Source organism: Podarcis liolepis, assembly GCF_965112155.1.
Source record: "Podarcis liolepis genome assembly, chromosome: 12".
Lineage (NCBI taxonomy): Eukaryota > Metazoa > Chordata > Lepidosauria > Squamata > Lacertidae > Podarcis > Podarcis liolepis.
This window is the reverse complement of record NC_139563.1, coordinates 19,293,504-19,313,596: the sequence shown is the minus strand read 5'-3', so window position 1 is coordinate 19,313,596 and position 20,093 is coordinate 19,293,504. Positions and strand designations below refer to the sequence as shown.

The window sequence follows — 20,093 nt, the reverse complement described above, 5'->3', positions numbered from 1 at the left end:
GCAGGTTATAATAGGAAAAAACCACAAAAATATATACAATAATATCAAACAGAAACAATAACCCCCACCCCCTGTTTAAAAGGCCATAGATTAATTAGTCAAAGGCCAGTTGATTGAGAAAACTTTTCACCTGGCATCTAAAGTTATATAACAAATGCACCAGCTGAACCTCCCTGGGGAGAGCATTTCACAAGCAGAGAGTCACTCCAGAAAAGGCTCATTCTCAAGTTGCTGTGCTCAGGACCTCTTGTGGAGGAGGCACACATAGAAGGGCCTCAGATGATGATTGCAGAGTCTGGGTCACTTCATTGGGGAGAGGCAGTCTTTGATGTATAGGTTTTGACCTATAAAGCCTTAAATGGCTCAGGAGCACAATACCTTAAGGACTGTCTCTTCGCATATGAACTGACCTGGATCCTGCAATCATCATGTGAGAAAATGGTACTTTCGTGAGGGTGGGCTACCTACAGTAGGCACTCCTTGGTTCCCCCACTTGTGGCCAGACTTGCAACTGGCCATACTTATAATTGTGTGTGGAAGGCTTTCAAAGAATACATTGATATATAAACAGCTTTCTCTTTCTCTTTCCATTTTCTTTTAAATAACTGTGTGTAAAATGAATGCTACTCCAGGGGGTAATTTTACCTTCAAAAGCAATTTTTCAGTAGGGAGAATAAGCTGCAAAGGGAAAGGTGGAGAACTGGAAAAGACCTGATAATTCACATAGGATGCCACATGCAGTACTTTGGCTACTAAGAAATACAAACAATACTAAAATACAAGTCTTACCAACCTGACATCCTAGGCTACATACCACATGTCAGTCATGTTTGCTAAATCCATTTTTGAAAATTACAGTGGTTGCATTTCCCCTTCCTCCAAGGATGTGATAAACCAGAATATATAAATTGCATTCTGCGTGTTGTTTGGGCAGGTTTGGTAAGTAATTGGAAAATACAGTAATTGGAAGTGTGGGGAGAACATTTTTCCTATATTACACAAAGCCTTCTACTACATGTAGGTAAACCAGAAGAAGAGCAAACAGAACAGACAAGGCAGCTACTGTCAAATGTAGTATCAACTCTCCAGCTTCTACAGCAAGCACATGTTCCTGAAGATGGCTTATCAGGTAGATTCTACAAGCTACATACAGCAAATAAATGTTTAGCTTAGGGCAGACTAATGGCTCAGTTGTGTCAAAGAATATAATGATAGAATGGTGACTCCAGGATTTGCATGCATAAAATGCTTAGTATTGTTAGAGGATTGGAGGGTTAGATGATGCTTGTGGGTCCCAATCATGCCTTTGGTCTTGTAACTATAAGATTGTAATCTACAGTAGAAGGAACTGCTGAGCTGCCCAGTTTCTTTGTTAAGTTAGTGGCCCTAGCTGGGCCTGTAAGCACCTTTTTTTACATGTCTAAAGAGTTGGTCAAGAACACATGTATTGCTATAGAGACAAATGACTGGTGGTGCTTTCAGGAGAGGGTAAGGTTCCTCCCCACTCATCTGGCTGGTTGTCATGCTAGGGGTAGGAGAATAATAGGCCAAGAACTAGTCTTTATTTTTGCCTCATCTGAAGGTGGGAGCTTGAAATGCACAGCGGATTGACTTGTATGCTGGAACCAAATCTATGCCTTTGTGGGTCCCCCCTTCAGAAGCCTAATGGGAAAGCAATATCTGTTATAGTGTTAATGCTATTAGTCCAATCTTATTCCCAGATTGTATATATTGGAAATAAAACCATATATCCTAGATACCACAGTTTCCAATAGCTTCATTCCAAAGAATTGGAACCCTGGATATTGCTGGCACTTCTAGAGTCTCTCACCACTCAGCAACATGCATGAATATTCTCATTACTGCGGTTAAATAAGCTGTAAAACTTTATTTCTTCCACAGAGGAAGAAATGAATGAGATGACAGAGAAAAGAAGAGCCTTACTTGCAAATCTGGACACTAATCTTAAGGTTCTTCAACCAGCAGAAGCTGTTAGACCAGGACAACAAGACATTGGTGAGTATCAAAACCTATTACCTTGATTATAAAACATATTCAAAAATCTCCTAAATGAAAATTATTACTATTGATATTAATTAATAACTTTTAAGCCAGTTGGAAAAGCCTGTTGAAGACATAAAACTGCATGTGGGAAACAGTTTTGGTGCAGGACACTGTTAAGCATGTGAACTTAAACTAATAATTGATCCTAAATATATAAATAAATAAAAAGCTAGGGTGTGTGCTCGCAAAAAGCTTTATGCCACCTAGGATCATACACCACACCTCCCAAAGAGTGTCTTCTATAAAATGGCTTAAATTTGCAGCCAGACCAATCTTTATTAAGGAATGCAAACAATGTTGAGCATTTTGGCTGGCCTATTCCTTATTTTGGGGTGCACTGGGTGGACTGGGTGTCCTCAACATAAATTATATTTTATAGCAAACAAGTTAAGATAAATCATAGATGGGATAACAGAACAAGGAGCATTAGAATGGTTAGAGAATGATACGCAGGAAATGAGGGAGAAGCTGGTGAATATATTTTTTATCAAACCAAACAGGCAATGGTGGCAGATTATTGAAAATCTCTTATTGAGAAACATCACTGAGATATGGGTGAAATATAAAGGTTGGATAGTTACAATGGAATGGTCTCGGGAGTGGGGTGCACATTTTTATTCTTATTTATTTATTTATTTTTATTACTTTGTCAAAAAAAATATTTTAAAAAGATATAAATGACTATCAAATGTTTGAAAAGCTTAGAAAAAGGGGGGGAACAATTTGATCCCATAGAACTTGAGATATTACAATGTCAATTGACTTAATTTTCAGCCAGTTCCAGTTCCAGTTAGTGATAATACTATTGTTACTATTTTTTAATTTTTGCATTCAGCTTTTCCTGGCAACTGCTACCATTTTTGTTTTATGCTAATCTGATTGTTGAATCTTCTTTTTACTGTTCTAGTGGGAAAGCATTAAATTTCCTTCCTTGCATAATGCAGTCCCCCCCCCCCACGTGTTACTTAAGTTATAAAAAATAGACATAGTGGGTGGTAACCAGGGCTTTACGGGCACGGGTGGCGCTGTGGTCTTAAACCACTGAGCCTAGGGCTTGCCGATCAGAAGGTTGGTGGTTCAAATCCCCGCGACAGGGTGAGCTCCCATTCAGTCCCTGCTCCTGCCAACCTAGCAGTTCAAAAGCACTTCAAAGTGCAAGTAGATAAATAGGTACTGCTCCGGCGGGAAGGTAAACGGTGTTTCCGTGCACTGCTCTGGTTTGCCAGAAGCGGCTTTGTCATGCTGGCCACGTGTCCTGGAAGCTGTACGCCGGCTCCCTCAGCCAGTAAAGTGAGATGAGCACCACAACCCCAGAGTCGTTCGTAACTGGACCTAATGGTTAGGGGTCCCTTTACCTTTACCTTTAACCAGGGCTTTATTTTGAGGGCAGCACCTGACTAGCCTCAGCAAAGCCCTACTGTGCCTCTGCCTGGCAAGAGACCCTCCCTGGAGTTTGAAGTGGACATCCTTTACGGGAGAGGGTAAATCCTCCCTCAACCTCCGGAGAGGGTCCTTGATTTTTTATATCAGGCAACTGTAACAAAATTGGACCCAGTTGCTATCTACTAGTGAAGATGAAATTAGATAAGATTAACATGCTGCAAATGCGGAGAAGAAGAAGAAGAAGAAGAAGAAGAAGAAGAAGAAGAGGAGGAGGAGGAGTTTGGACTTGATATGCCGCCTTTCACTCCCCTTAAGGAGTCTCAAAGCGGCTAACAATCTCCTTTCCCTTCCTCCCCCACAACAAACACTGTGACTTCTTTGGTGACTTCTGTTTCAGTGTATATGAAGAAGTGTGCATGCACGAAAGCTTATACCAAGAACAAACTTACCGGTAGTTGGTCTCTAAGGTGCTACTGGACATATATATATATATATATATATATATATATATATATATATATATATATACTGTGTATATATATTCTGTGTATATATATACTGTGTATGCAGGTTTTGGTGTCTTCGGGTGTCTTCCCGTGTAAGAGTTGGGGTGTCTAGGCGACGTTTCGACGAGGTCTCACTCGTCATCTTCAGGCTGGTGCTTTCGGCTTCTTGTTACTGGAACAGAGCAGGATCTCAGTGTTTGAGTTCCTATAAATACTGTTGAGGGGGTGTGGTGTATAGCCTCCAACGTTCTGGGCAGAGAGGAAGTTCCCAGGTTAGTGTGCCTTTTCTTCTTTTGTTCCTTAATTACTTGAGGGATATCTTGAGTGATTTCTTGAGTGATATTCTGAGTACCACTTAGGTGGGTCATTAAGTGTGGATTAGTTGCTAAAGCTTTCGTGTCTTGACCTCTTGAGCTTGTGAAGAGTTTTTCTGGGAAGATGGCTGTACTGCACTTAGTTGTGCTCTGGCTTGGCTTCGTGTATAGGGGCGAGCTGTGGTTTTGTGCCCTGTGCCAGCCAGATCTGTGTAGGGATTGCAGGGGGGTGCAGCATCCGGAGGTGCCACTATGGTTTGGCTACTGGATGGTGTCTGTAATTTATCTGTGGAGAGGGTCTGGGTTTGGGTCTGGTGTGGTTGATTGGTGATGGCGTTCTGTGTGCCTCTGGTTCTGGTGTCGGTTTTTGTGGGGAGGGCTAATTTCCAGATGTCTGGCAGGCGGGACGTGTCGTCACGCTTGTTCATGTTGTGAGGGTGTTTCTCTATCTCGATGGCTTCCATGATTATTCTCTTGTGGTGATGTTCCATGTTAAAGAGCAATTTGGAATCTGCAAAATTAATTTCGTGTCCTGTTTCTTTCATGTGTTGGAAAAGAGAGGAAGTTTTTTCTTCTTTTTTGACGGCATTCTTGTGTTCTGCGATACGTGCATTTATTCGTCTGTTTGTTTGTCCAATGTACGTGGCTGGGCAGACTTTGCAGGGTATTTCATAGACCCCTTGGTTTTCCAACTGGATTTTATCTTTGGGGTTTCTGAGGATATTGGCTATTTTTTGGTTGGTGCAAAAGGCTGTTTTGATATTGTGTTTATGGAGGATTTTGCTAATTTTATCTGTAGTGCCCTTGATATAAGGAAGGAGGGCCATGCCATTGTTTTCTTCTGTGTCTTGGTTTTTGGGGGGTGTTTCTTTTTGGATTAGCTTCGTAACCCTGTTTTGCTGGTATCCATTGGCGATTAACACATTTGAGAGATTCTGTAACTCAGTTGTCAAGTGGTCTTTGTCAGCCAGGCGTTTGGTTCTGGAGATGAGAGTCTTGGCTACGGAGTTTATTTGTGCAGGGTGGTGGTGTGATTGTGCATGTAAGTAGCGGTTGGTGTGTGTTTTTTTCCGGTAGATAGTGTGTCCTAGGGAGCCATCAGGTTTTTTGTAGATTAGGACGTCAAGGAAGGGAAGTTGGTTGTTGGCTTCTATTTCCATAGTGAATTGTATTTTGGGGTGTAGGCTGTTGAGATGTGTGAGGAAGCTATCTAGTTTTTCTTTCCCGTGTGGCCAAATTACAAAGTATATATACTGTGTATATATACTGTGTATATATATATATGTATATATGTATATATATATGTGTATATATATATATATATATATGCAGGTTTTGGTGTCTTCGGGTGTCTTCCCGTGTAAGAGTTGGGGTGTCTAGGCGACGTTTCGACGAGGTCTCACTCGTCATCTTCAGGCTGGTGCTTTCGGCTTCTTGTTACTGGAACAGAGCTCTGTTCCAGTAACAAGAAGCCGAAAGCACCAGCCTGAAGATGACGAGTGAGACCTCGTCGAAACGTCGCCTAGACACCCCAACTCTTACACGGGAAGACACCCGAAGACACCAAAACCTGCATTCCTGTACCCGTGAAAATCTACGAAAGCATATATATATATATATATATATATATATATATATATATATATGACTGTGAGGTGAGTGAGGTTGAGAGACTTCAGAGAAGTGTGACTAGCCTAAGGTCACTCAGCAGCTGCATGTGGAGGAGTGGGGACACGAGCCCGGTTCACCAGATTACGAGTCCACCGCTCTTAACCACCACACCATGCTGGCTCTGTATATACTATAATGTATATAGTAATTTGATACACTTCAGTATAGATGAAATTCAGTGAATAATGGCATTACATGGCTCAAAACATAGTGACATACTTTGTAGTAGCGGTTTCTGGGATGGTGAAGGCAGGGCGACACTGCACACCAGTCTTCAAAATGGCTAGTGTCACTGCTGCTTACCAAGAGGGCAAGGGGCAAGGCGCAAGAGCCTCAAATGCTCCTGCTGCCCCTGTGTGCCCATGCTGCATTAAGTCCCCTGTGCCTCAGTCCTCCCCCTCCCTTTTGGTAAGCAGCAGCAACATTTGCTGTTTTGAAGCTAGGTGCACAAAGCTGCCATGGCCCACTGATTGCTACTGTGATAGGACAGGGAAATACCCCTATTTGAGATCCTGAAGAGTCACTACTAGTCGCAGTTGGCAATACTGGATGGGCCAATGTTCTAATATCAGGGAATTTCATGGTCATGTGTTGCTTTTAGACAATGAAATTAACATGCTGACAGAAAAAGGAAGCCATTTGCGTGCAAACTTGGAATCAAATATGAGAGAGTTGGAAGAAGCTCAAGCTCTCGCAGCTACCCAGCCATCAGAAATGAGTGGTAAGTACTGTCAGGTAATTATGTTTTCTTTACATGTAACACTCTATAATTTTTGCCCCAGTCTTCTTTTGCCTTCTTTTGCCTTGTCCCATTCTGAACTTTGTCAACCTGGACAAATGTGGTGTAATTACCTTGGTGTAATGTGTGTCTGTGGGAACCACTAAAACGACAATTACTCATGGTGGGTGACTTCTTGTTGCTGCTATTGTCCTTAGGGATTAAAGGGCTCTGCCCTTAAGGATACAGTGGTGCCCCGCAAGACGAACGCCTCGCGAGACGAAAAACTCGCAAGACGAAAGGTTTTTTCATTTTCGAGTTGCTTCGCAAGACGAATTTCCCTATGGGCTTGCTTCGCAAAACAAAGCTTGCCCCCGCACCCCAGACCTCTTTTGAAGCAAGGGGTGGCGGGGAGAAGATCGCTTCTCCCCGTTGCCAGCCCCGCAATCTCCTCTGTCCCCGGACCCCTTTTGAACCAAGGGGTGGCAACGGGGAGAAGCGATCTTCTCCCCTCCGCCCCTTGCTTCAAAAGAGGGGACAAGGGGAAGGTGCGCGCGCGCCTTCCCCTCTGTCCCCGGACCCCTTTTGAACCAAGGGGCGGCAACGGAGAGAAGCGATTCTTCCCTTGCTTTAAAACAAGGCGCACGGCGCTTCCCCTCTGTCCCCGGACGGTCTCCATAGGAACGCATTGATTGATTTTCAATGCATTCCTATGGGAAACCGTGCTTCGCAAGACGAAAAACTCGCAAGAAGAAAAAACTTGCGGAACGAATTAATTTTGTCTTGCGAGGCACCACTGTACTGTATAATCAAAGACAAGACATTAGGAAGGAAAGTAAAAGAGAGGAGGGTCAGTTGGCAGAGGGAAAAGGTATTTAGCGGATCCAAAAACTGGTGGGTGGTCCATCCTTGTTGCTGGGCAGAGACCAGCTAATACCGTATTTTTCGCTCTATAACACACACCCGACCATAACACGCACATAGTTTTTAGAGGAGGAAAACAAGAAAAAAAATATTCTAAACGAAACAGTGGATGTATGATTTTTGTGGTTTATGCTGTGGCCACAGACATGTGGTGAGTTTGGGGTAGCCCAATGCAAAAATCCTGAGGATCCATGTGGATCCATGCTTTGTAACCACGTTTTTGCACCACTGCAGCCCCAGGCAACAGTGGGTGCGTGATTTTTTTGGTGCAAGCTGTAGCCATGGACATGCTATGTGATCTGATGGTGAATTTGGGGTGACCCAGTGCAAAAATCCTGAGGATCCATGTGGATCCGTGCTTTGTAACCATGTTTTAAGTGGGGAGGGAAGAAAAAGCACCCAAGGGACAAGGAACACGCGTGGGGTGGGTGGAGAAGGATGCTGTTAGTAATGCAGAAGAGGGGTATAAGAGGAGAAGGCTCCTCTCCTCTCCCGCTTTGCTGTGTCAAAGCAAGCCACGGAGGAGGGAAGAAAGGGGAACCATGGATCCTCTGCTCATGACTGAGCAGATCCCCCCGCCATCAGTAGGCATTCGCTCCATAACACGCACAGACATTTCCCCTTACTTTCTAGGAGGAAAAAAGTGAGCGATATGGTGCATAAAATACGGTAATTAGAACTCATTTTAGCAGTTTGTGAGTGCTTTCCTAAGCAAATAATAATGGCGAGGAAAGTGATGATGGGGGAAGGAAATTCATTGTTTTAGAAACCGGGTGAATTTAAAGAGAGTTATATCAATTAGTCAATGAGAGAAATCATAAACACAACCATATGTATGTGTGACCAAATGATTACATATACAGTGGTACCTCGGGTTACAGACGCTTAAGGTTATAGATGTATCAGGTTACAGACTCCGCTAACCCAGAAATAGTACCTCGGGTTAAGAACTTTGCTTCAGGATGAGAACAGAAATCGCATGGCGGCAGCGCGGCAGCAGCAGGAGGCCCCGTTAAAGTGGTACCTCAGATTAAGAACAGTTTCAGGTTAAGAATGGACCTCCAGAACGAATTAAGTTCTTAACCAGAGGTAACACTGTATAAGCATCATTTAGCAAGAGGTCCAAAGACCAATTAAAAGTGGCAGTTTAGGCCTCAGAACTAAAAAAACTCCCCAAGTTTCTTCACCATAGAACATGATTGTTTATAGAAAGGTTTCCTTGTATATAGTTCAAGTTACCTTTTTGTGTAATACATTGTTACATGCCACTCCAATCTCTGCCAAATAGCTGCATGAGATTCCAGGGGTACTAGGCACTCATCCAGGTAGCACGTCAGTTGGGAAATCAAGGTACAGCAGAGACTAGTGTATTTAAGAAATATGGTTTAAAGGTTAACCTCTGACCATTAGGTCCAGTCGCGGATGACTCTGGGGTTGCGCGCTCATCTCACTCTATAGGCCGAGGGAGCCGGCGTTTGTCTGCAGACAGCTCCTGGGTCATGCAGCCAGCATGACTAAGCTGCTTCTGGTGAACTAGAGCAGCACACGGAAACGCCATTTACCTTCCCGCCAGAGCGATACCTATTTATCTACTTGCACTTGACGTGCTTTTGAACTGCTAGGTGGGCAGGAGCTGGGACTGAACAACGGGAGCTCACCCCGTCGCAGGGATTCGAACTGTCGACCTTCCGATCGGCAAACCCTAAGCTCTGTGGTTTATTGTACACATATTTACACCTGGGTCTACTTTGGAGAGAGTTCAGAGGATTACGGTACATCTTAAGAGGAGCTTGTTCCCTATGGCAATGCAGCGATGGAGTCCAAGGCAACCTCCATGTCATCTCTGTCCTGCTGCCCTAGCCTGCCAAGATGGTTCTGTCCCAAATGGCCTCTGCCTGATGTTCTGCCCACTTCCTTTCTTCTTTCCAAGAACCCCTGCTCCTAGCAACTCCTCCCCACCTGTCTGTTGCTCCCCCTCCAGACCTCTGTTTTTTAAAGGACAACTTTCCCCCCCTATGTGATATCACTCTTGTTTCACCCTCCTTCCCTCACTGGCAGAGCCTGGTTGATGGTTTCCATTGATGACTTTCTTCCAGAACCTTTTGTCATTCTTAACAACTTCTGTCTCAGTTGAGCTGCTGACATCTTCCCTTCAGTACTCCAAATATTATCTAAATTCTACCATTTATTAATTTCTAACATTCACTAACTCTAGCAGTTATAGGTTCCCTTGCACATTCAAACTCTGTTACCCCAGATGTGTAACAACATTAAAAGGTGTTGCAAGCACAAAAATGTCTCTTTTTCTACAGAGAACAAAGTGAAGGAGTTACTACAACAAAGGGAACTGTTGACTGCAGATTTAGAGCAGAATATGCAGGACCTGCAAACTACAAAAGCTCTTGCAGCTGTCTTGGAAGAAAAAGCTAAGCCTGGTAAATGCAGAATAATTGGGATACAGAAAGATCACATAGGCATGTGACACAGGGCCTGTTGTTATAGGGGTAAAACTTATTTTTTTCAATTTTTTTCAGTGAGGGATCTTAAAAATATGTTTTGGGGTGTGAGGAATCTGCTGTTTTTGTGACTGGATAGCTTTTAGCTTGGTAAGTCTTCATTTGATGAAGACACACATAAACTACTTTTGGAAAACCAAAGAATTTTAATTCTACCTTCTGAAATAATAATATAATGTAATAATAAGTGCAAGTACTTGGCAATCATTTTTAATGATCTCTGTGCAGTTTTACACATATTTTTCTTACTAAGCAAAGCTAAATTATATTAATTTAACCAAAATATATTTTGAATTCCCAAGTCACCTTACAACTTATTAGCACATTTTTGAAACTTGAAAGTTAAAAAATTCAACATCCCCTAATGTGACAGAGTGTTTATACATACATCAGAAATACTTGTCATTAGTCATCTAGCAGTTAACCCTCTATGAAATGAGGTAAAGAAAAAGCACAGGTCTGGACATTTGTAGACATATAACAGAGCCAGGGCTTTAAAGATGTTTCAATGAAGTGATGGTGATTGTTTCAGTAGATACAACTTTTGAAATCTAAGGGGCTCCCCAAAACAAATTGTTAGTAAATAATAGCAGGTGGACATAGGCACGGGGTGAAATGGAGAACTATATGTGGATGTGTATATGCCATACATTTAAAACACGTTCAAAGCATGCTTCTTTCCTAGCCACTCACAATCGTAGAAACTGCCAACACTACTTCCTTTTTAGTTTGTGGGGAGTCGTATCCAATGGAATGGGTGTTCCTTACATTTCAGATACTTAGCAATTAAGAGATTTTATTATAGAAATTTCCAGAGCCAAGGTATGGTGAAGTAGGCAGGTGTTTTTTCTCTTTACTGACTCAGTTAGTACTTTCTGATTGGCGAATCCAGAAAACTGAGGGAGTCTGTACTACTTCCCACAAATCTTTGCTCCCGTCTAGTTTCTCGCAACAGAGTGAACAGCCATTCCACTGGATACGACAGCTCACTCTCAAAACTACACTTTAGGTCAGACCAATTATTCTTTCTTTGGATTGTAGCTCTGTAAGGGGAAGACTTTAGTTCCTAGGATTCTTAGGGAGTGAGGGAAGGAACGTTTTGACTTTCTTCTTACATTTTTCACTTTGCAGAGAAGGGAATTGATGAACTCTCAAAAGAAAGAAAGGTTTTGCTTGCAAGTTTGAAATCAAATATGAAGGAGTTAGAAGAAGCAGAAACTCTTGCTGCTGCCCAACCAGGAAGTGTGAGTGGTAAGTACAATCTCCACATAAAACCCATTTTGAAGGTTGAAGCACATTCTAATATTTTAAACATTTGATGTGATTTAATCATTTTATTCTATTTTACAAAAATAAATAAATCATTGTTGCTTGCTTTATGAGCTTAGGACAAGCAAGTGGATATGCATATGACTGACTGATAATACATAGCTGTTTGCTGACACATTTACTTAAAGAAGATTATTAGCAAAAATGTACTATTTAGTTTGAAATATATATCTTACACTAAATGTACTAAGTGTTTGTGTATCCACAGATAAAAAGATAAAGGAGCTTAAAGAACAAAGAAAGGTACTAGCTGCACATCTAGAAGCAAATCAACAGGATCTGCAAATGGCGCAAGCTTCTTCTCCAGAACCTGCTGAAGCAAGCAAACCTCAGAGTAAGTGCATTCACTGTATGTATGCTCTGTTGTCATTAGATTGGTAACCGATGGAAATTCATGTTCTCCGCTATTAAACCCTCCCACAAACCCTACTTTCAAAATGCATAATAAGCAATTCAATCCAGGTTAATAACATGAGCAACGTATCTTTTAAAAATATATATACAATATTCCTTCAAATTTACTTGAGTCAGTCCAAATGGATTTATTGGCTTGAAGAAATCCTTCCCCATGATGAAGTCCATGATTTCAAGAGCTCTTTTTTCTTTTTTAAAGGAAACTCCCAAAAGAGGACACATTTTTCAACTTCAGCTTTGTTTGTTTGTTTGTTTGTTTGTGTGTTTGTTTAATCTTCATCTTTCTGGGGTTGGTTAGGCACCAGGCGGCAGGCATATTTCAGTTCTGCACAGCTGGGCTCTCCCAAAGGGAGAGATTTTAGATTTAGATTTGCAGAGCTGGAATGTACCCTTAGGATCATCTAGTCCAATCCCCTGCAATGCAAGAATCTTTCCCCAACACATGGGACTCAAACCTACAACCCTGAGATTAAGAGTCTCGTGCTGAGCTATCCTGAGAGAGAGAGACAGAGAGCGCTCAGAGGTGGTTATGGCTGCCGGCCCCCAGCTGACAGTGCTCTGTCCCATTGCACTGGGAGGCAACAGCCTTGCATTCTTCGCCTCCTTCCCTGGCTGCAGCTGCCCTTGCCCACCAACGCATGCCCAGACTGTCAGCTCTGAACCTCCAGACATCTTTTAAAATTCAAAAATTCTCCTCAAATGCCGTTTTAGGCATCCAATTTCCGAATATGTCCAGAATTTTCCGGACGTATGGCAAGCCCAAACTTGCTGAATGAGGGTGGGTGGTGTTGGTATCTTCTCCATACTATTAGTCACCACCTGGAACCTAACTGCTTTTCCTTGGGTTTAGAGTGCCTAGAAGCGCAGCCAGGTGTTGTTTTTGACTTTGCTTAACCTTTTAACTGATCAGAGTTCTTGTTCTGGTTTTGCAGATGTGGCTTTGGAAAGGAGGGTGTTTTTGTGTGTGAAAGAGAGGGAAGGGCAAAACTGAATCAACTTAGCATTATAAACTCCAGAAGACCTGTCCCCTCCCCCCAGACTGGTATTTTGCTGCAATTAAGAACATAAGAAGAGGCTACTGGATCAGGCCAATGGCCCATCTAGTCCAGCATCCTTATCTCACAGTAGCCAACCAGATGACTCTGGGAGACCAGCAAATAGGATTTGAGAACAAGGGCACTTTCCCTTCCTATGGTTTCTTGTTGTATTCTGCTGTTCCAGTTGTACTTAGCAACATGCTCTTGGCATGATACTAGTGTATCAATGGTGTATTTATTTTGCTTTATATGTTTTCTTGCAATGCTTGCCCAATGCTACCGCATTCTTGCTGTCCGGATGGGCAAGAGTGCAGCAGAAGCAGGAATCTGCCCCTCCCACCTACCCCAAGAATGTTTATGATATGAAAAGTTAAACAATCTCAGCAGGAAGTTATAGAATATGCACTGACTGGAAAAGAAGCAGCAGGACCACCCCAAAATTTTTGCAGGTGTAAACAGTATTTAAGGCAATGCATATAATACCCCCAATAACACTGTGAACACAAATCATGATGAATTCTCTGCAAAAAAGATGGCTGGAGGGGCCCTTAGTATTGAGCAGACCATTATGGGATTGTAGTGTAAGCTATTTAGGTCAGACCAATTATTCTTTCTTTGGATTGTAGCTCTGTAAGGGGAAGACTTTAGTTCCTAGGATTCTTAGGGAGTGAGGGAAGGAACGTTTTGACTTTCTTCTTACATTTTTCACTTTGCAGAGAAGGGAATTGATGAACTCTCAAAAGAAAGAAAGGTTTTGCTTGCAAGTTTGAAATCAAATATGAAGGAGTTAGAAGAAGCAGAAACTCTTGCTGCTGCCCAACCAGGAAGTGTGAGTGGTAAGTACAATCTCCACATAAAACCCATTTTGAAGGTTGAAGCACATTCTAATATTTTAAACATTTGATGTGATTTAATCATTTTATTCTATTTTACAAAAATAAATAAATCATTGTTGCTTGCTTTATGAGCTTAGGACAAGCAAGTGGATATGCATATGACTGACTGATAATACATAGCTGTTTGCTGACACATTTACTTAAAGAAGATTATTAGCAAAAATGTACTATTTAGTTTGAAATATATATCTTACACTAAATGTACTAAGTGTTTGTGTATCCACAGATAAAAAGATAAAGGAGCTTAAAGAACAAAGAAAGGTACTAGCTGCACATCTAGAAGCAAATCAACAGGATCTGCAAATGGCGCAAGCTTCTTCTCCAGAACCTGCTGAAGCAAGCAAACCTCAGAGTAAGTGCATTCACTGTATGTATGCTCTGTTGTCATTAGATTGGTAACCGATGGAAATTCATGTTCTCCGCTATTAAACCCTCCCACAAACCCTACTTTCAAAATGCATAATAAGCAATTCAATCCAGGTTAATAACATGAGCAACGTATCTTTTAAAAATATATATACAATATTCCTTCAAATTTACTTGAGTCAGTCCAAATGGATTTATTGGCTTGAAGAAATCCTTCCCCATGATGAAGTCCATGATTTCAAGAGCTCTTTTTTCTTTTTTAAAGGAAACTCCCAAAAGAGGACACATTTTTCAACTTCAGCTTTGTTTGTTTGTTTGTTTGTTTGTTTGTTTGTGTGTTTGTTTAATCTTCATCTTTCTGGGGTTGGTTAGGCACCAGGCGGCAGGCATATTTCAGTTCTGCACAGCTGGGCTCTCCCAAAGGGAGAGATTTTAGATTTAGATTTGCAAAGCTAGGATCATCTAGTCCAATCCCCTGCAATGCAAGAATCTTTCCCCAACACATGGGACTCAAACCTACAACCCTGAGATTAAGAGTCTCATGCTGAGCTATCCTGAGAGAGAGAGAGAGAGAGACAGAGAGCGCTCAGAGGTGGTTATGGCTGCCGGCCCCCAGCTGACAGTGCTCTGTCCCATTGCACTGGGAGCAGTGGCGTAGCGTGGGGGGTGCAGGGGGGGCCGGCCGCACCGGGCGCAACATTTGGGGGTTAGGGTTAGGGGGCGCAAATCCAAGGGTTAGGGGGCGCATATCCATGGGTTAGGGGGCGCAAATTACTTGCCTTGCCCCGGGTGCTGACAACCCACGCTACGCCACTGACTGGGAGGCAACAGCCTTGCATTCTTCGCCTCCTTCCCTGGCTGCAGCTGCCCTTGCCCACCAACGCATGCCCAGACTGTCAGCTCTGAACCTCCAGACATCTTTTAAAATTCAAAAATTCTCCTCAAATGCCGTTTTAGGCATCCAATTTCCGAATATGTCCAGAATTTTCCGGACGTATGGCAAGCCCAAACTTGCTGAATGAGGGTGGGTGGTGTTGGTATCTTCTCCATACTATTAGTCACCACCTGGAACCTAACTGCTTTTCCTTGGGTTTAGAGTGCCTAGAAGCGCAGCCAGGTGTTGTTTTTGACTTTGCTTAACCTTTTAACTGATCAGAGTTCTTGTTCTGGTTTTGCAGATGTGGCTTTGGAAAGGAGGGTGTTTTTGTGTGTGAAAGAGAGGGAAGGGCAAAACTGAATCAACTTAGCATTATAAACTCCAGAAGACCTGTCCCCTCCCCCCAGACTGGTATTTTGCTGCAATTAAGAACATAAGAAGAGGCTACTGGATCAGGCCAATGGCCCATCTAGTCCAGCATCCTTATCTCACAGTAGCCAACCAGATGACTCTGGGAGACCAGCAAATAGGATTTGAGAACAAGGGCACTTTCCCTTCCTATGGTTTCTTGTTGTATTCTGCTGTTCCAGTTGTACTTAGCAACATGCTCTTGGCATGATACTAGTGTATCAATGGTGTATTTATTTTGCTTTATATGTTTTCTTGCAATGCTTGCCCAATGCTACCGCATTCTTGCTGTCCGGATGGGCAAGAGTGCAGCAGAAGCAGGAATCTGCCCCTCCCACCTACCCCAAGAATGTTTATGATATGAAAAGTTAAACAATCTCAGCAGGAAGTTATAGAATATGCACTGACTGGAAAAGAAGCAGCAGGACCACCCCAAAATTTTTGCAGGTGTAAACAGTATTTAAGGCAATGCATATAATACCCCCAATAACACTGTGAACACAAATCATGATGAATTCTCTGCAGTATTGAGCAGACCATTATGGGATTGTAGTGTAAGCCATTTACCAAACGTGTACTCTTGCTGAATCCCCAGGAGCAAGGCACCAACCCACAGACTAGACAATATATGAAAGAGATAAAAATTGCATAAAGCACTTTGTAAACAAAAGAGAAAGAAATGATAAACAGCAACGATAGTGATTGTATCATTCCTGTAGCCCAAGTGGTGGCCAACCCTTTTTAAGACTCATAAGCACATTTGCAAACCAGAGCAATGTGTTGTGGGCACCACATGTCAGATGAGCATTGATATAATGCTGGGCAGAATTTTGACATGGCTTCAGCAAGAAGCAAACTGAGCCTGAGCCTTGTATAGTGACAGCAGCTGCCACCTCCTAACTCATCCCCACTAACATCATAAGGTCCTGCTTTGCCTCAGTTCCCCACTGTGACAGAGCAGGGGAGCCTCTAGTTTCTCTGGGTCTCCTGCTCTGGAATTTTGCAAGGATGACAACATACTTCATGCTCCCTTTAATGTGCCATGAGGACAAAACTCTGATTATCATCAATCAGCATTTGCTGATACAGCTCCTTGTCAAGAGTACAAGGGACCCTCAATATGCTTCTGTCTGCACACTTATCTGCTTCCTATATTATTTTTATCTCCATGAGAACATTCTCACTTAGTTCTCACATGTTTCACTTTGCAGAGAAGGAAATAGATGAGCTCTCAAAAGAAAGAAAAGTTTTGCTTGCAAGTTTGAAATCAAATATGAAGGAGTTAGAAGAAGCTGAAACTCTTGCCACTACCCAACCAGGAAGTGTGAGTGGTAAGTACAATCTCAACCCCAAACCATTTGCAAAGTTATGCTATATTCTAATGTCAAACTAAAACATGGAAACCTTAGATTTTTCTTTACTAGGTTCACGTAGGATTGTATCACTTTAAAACAAAAATAAAATGTGGCAAAAATAGATTTCTGTATCTTTTAAAACACACAAAAAGAAAGCATTTAAACTACTTTTGGCACACTTCTTGATTATTTTGTAGGGAAGCCACTTTGCACACAAATAGTCTAATATTAATTCGAGTTCAAATAATATTAGCTAAAATGTGAAGTACTATTTAAGGAAACTTACAAATATTAAGCTGGTTGCTATAGAATTACACTGTAATATAAACTATGGTTAGGGATAAAGCTTCCTTGATCACACTGATGGATCATAATCCGAGGAGGTTGTAGACAGTGGTTTTGAGGGATTACTGATCTACTGTATTCCATGTGAGCTGTCCTTTACTGGGGTGCTGATGAGTTCTTTCTTACTTCCCATGCAAGTGTTGATGTTAACACTGAACACTGTTAGTGACCTGTGATCAGGATATCCAAAGGGGCATGTCTTCCAGTGTAATTTCCTTCATGCATTAAAATCTTGGTAAGGCCTTTCTGTGTGTTTGTTCACCCTGGGACATCTAGATTGTGGGGCCAAGGTCTAGAATTTTCTCAGCTGTGACAGCAGCTTTTTGGAATTTTCCTTAATTTAGGATTACTCTTCCAATTTTTAAATATAAACTTTCCACATAACCTTTCTCCAGGGAACACCAGGACACCACCAGCTGTAATATCATTTTGCTCAACTCGCTTGAAGGCAGGAAAAAAAATCACCACTGTCAGATGCTTCTCCACTGTCCCACTCTTGAGTGACAGTTCATTTTTCTGCCCTTACTTAAAGCAGGCAAAGTTTATTGTTGGATGCTCATCTGACCTTTAACTGCTTTTTTCTGTTGTCACTACTTCTTTCTTACGAGTGATTTGCTCACTTGTTTTGAGAAGTTTTACTGCACCAGGTTGGTTTGGTGCAGTTTCCCCAAACTATTTCCCCCTGTAACGTGCTTAATTACTTCCTCTACAGTGCTTTGAGTGCTTAATTAATTCTTCTGAGAGAGTACAATTCTTCAGAGAGTACAATTGATTCTTTCCCTAGTGATTTTTCTCCTTTTTTGTCTTTAGTTGATTCACTTCCCCCAAAGCTGTTTTTAACACCACACTAAATTGATTGCGTTCACCAAGAGGTTCTCATTAACTACTTGTTCTAACTTGATTCTAATTGATTCTAACGCTAGTAAATTAATTTCACCCTTTTAAAGTTGGTTTTTCTATAACCTACTGCTATCAATTTATTAAAAAGCTGTTCAGCTGCTGTACTGTTCTGATACACTAAAAGAAACTATCACTCAAGCCCAAACATTAACAAACAGAAGAGAATAAACAAATAGAACAGAATTGGCTCTATTAGGGTTGCCATATTTAAGTTGAGCTTTAAAAATTGACGTTTTTGAGCTATTTTTATGGAAAATCTGAGAAAACAGCCTTTTGGGTTTTATTGGACATTTTGATGATTTCCACCCGAACACTGCAGTCAGCAAGTATTTCAGATAGGCCTGAGAAATTCCACTCTACGAATTGCTTTCCAGAAGACATGGAAATGCTAGCATAGGGGAGGCCTTGGTGCCCCTTTAAGAGGAGTACCCATGGTACCTTTCAGGAAGCTTCAGCTGTAGTCCATATAAAACCAAGGCTCAGATAACTATCCACATATTGTCAACAAACTTTCTTTTTGGGAGGTTTGGTTAGGCCTGCTGCTGGTGTCAAACAAGTCTTTTCCAGCAACTCTGTTCAAACAGTGATTCTGGATCACAACTAGGATTGTCTTTAGTATCACTTGGTGCTCTTTCTCTCAATTTGAAAATGTATCTATGCATATTCTGCAAATAAAAAAACCACATTTCGATACTATGCTATGCTATGCTATGCTATGCTATGCTATGCTATGCTATGCTATACTACTCTACACTAAGATGTTTAAATGTTCATTTGATTATCCTTCACTCTTTCTGCCACTCTTGTCATCCTCTCCTGCCACACCAGTGTGGCTTGTCGCAACCCATTACCATATGGATATTGTCAACTATGTCCTTTGCTTTAAACATTTATTATGGTTTTTGTGTTTTCATAAGTTTGTTTTGTAATTTTATAGCATTGCAATTTGCTTCATAAACCTGTGATAATCAAGTGGGATATACATATGAAGGATTGATATTGCATAGGTGTTCATTGGTACATTTGCTAAAAGCAGATTATTATCTAAAAGCAGAAAGTACTATTTAGTTTCAAATATATATAGTCCAATAAATGTACAATAAATGTACAAAGTGTTTGTGTTTCCACAGATAAAAAGATAAAAGAGCTTAAAGAACAAAGAAAGGTGCTGGCTGCTCATCTAGAAGCAAACCTGCAGGATCTGCAAATGGCGCAACCTTCTGCTTCAAGCATTGTTGGAAAAAGTCAACTTCAGGGTAATTGCATCCACTGTATACTCTTTTGTCATTAGATTGGTAACTAAGGAAAATTAATGTTCTTCATTATTAAGCACTCACACAAACCTAACTTTCAAAATGCATAGTAAGCAAATCCATCCAGTTAAATAACTACACATAAGCAATGGATAATATATTCAACAAGTAGGAAAAAGTGAGTGATGTATTATTGAGTGATAATTAAGGTTGTATTTTTGCTGGCTAGAATTAAGAGTCTGGGTTGTCATGTTTCTGTGTGTTTGAAAGTCAACGAGCTGCAATTCTCTGGAGAGGAAGCAAAATCCTTGAGAGGACTTTTCCTGAATCCATGAATAGGCGGCATCATCCCTCTGAATAGGCCTGATTTGGCCCAGGACTCCATCAAATCCATTGCACAACTCTTTCCATGTTACACAGAAGTAGAGAGAACTGATTTCAACAGAACTTACTTTGAAAAGTAATCAAAACTGTTTCAAATTTTAAATACAACTTTGGAATAGTCATTTATAATAATTCTGAGGCATTTCCTTGTAGAAATGAAACGTTCTGCATTATCTGAGAAGAAAAAACTTTTGCAAGAAAAACTAGATTCAAATCTAAAAGATCTACAAGAAGCAGAAACGCTTGCATCTCTCCAGTCAGACAGTGCGAATGGTAAAAAAGGCACAAAATTTCAAATGTTTTTTTACCTAGAAATAATAAATGACAGATTTATGCCTAATTAAGATTTCATAAACAAATATGTTCATTGAGGAAGGAGGGATAGTGATTTTATTTATTTATATTACTAGTGGTAGCTTGCTAATCAGAAATA

The 20,093-nt window shown here is 41.3% G+C and overlaps 1 protein-coding gene across 9 annotated transcripts in view; it reads left to right on the top strand.

The window, feature by feature from the left end:
* Nucleotides 1-20,093, top strand: part of CCDC7 (coiled-coil domain containing 7) — a 155,921-nt gene that overhangs the window by 53,053 nt on the left and 82,775 nt on the right. For all 9 annotated transcript variants that reach the window (XM_083466477.1, XM_083466469.1, XM_083466475.1 and 6 more), the window contains exons 23-33: nucleotides 1,022-1,129; nucleotides 1,903-2,016; nucleotides 6,540-6,659; nucleotides 9,893-10,015; nucleotides 11,228-11,347; nucleotides 11,634-11,759; nucleotides 13,593-13,712; nucleotides 13,999-14,124; nucleotides 16,635-16,754; nucleotides 19,154-19,279; nucleotides 19,814-19,933. In XM_083466477.1, the coding sequence (XP_083322603.1) occupies nucleotides 1,022-1,129; nucleotides 1,903-2,016; nucleotides 6,540-6,659; nucleotides 9,893-10,015; nucleotides 11,228-11,347; nucleotides 11,634-11,759; nucleotides 13,593-13,712; nucleotides 13,999-14,124; nucleotides 16,635-16,754; nucleotides 19,154-19,279; nucleotides 19,814-19,933 (1,323 nt within the window). The remainder of the gene's footprint in view (nucleotides 1-1,021; nucleotides 1,130-1,902; nucleotides 2,017-6,539; nucleotides 6,660-9,892; nucleotides 10,016-11,227; nucleotides 11,348-11,633; nucleotides 11,760-13,592; nucleotides 13,713-13,998; nucleotides 14,125-16,634; nucleotides 16,755-19,153; nucleotides 19,280-19,813; nucleotides 19,934-20,093) is intronic.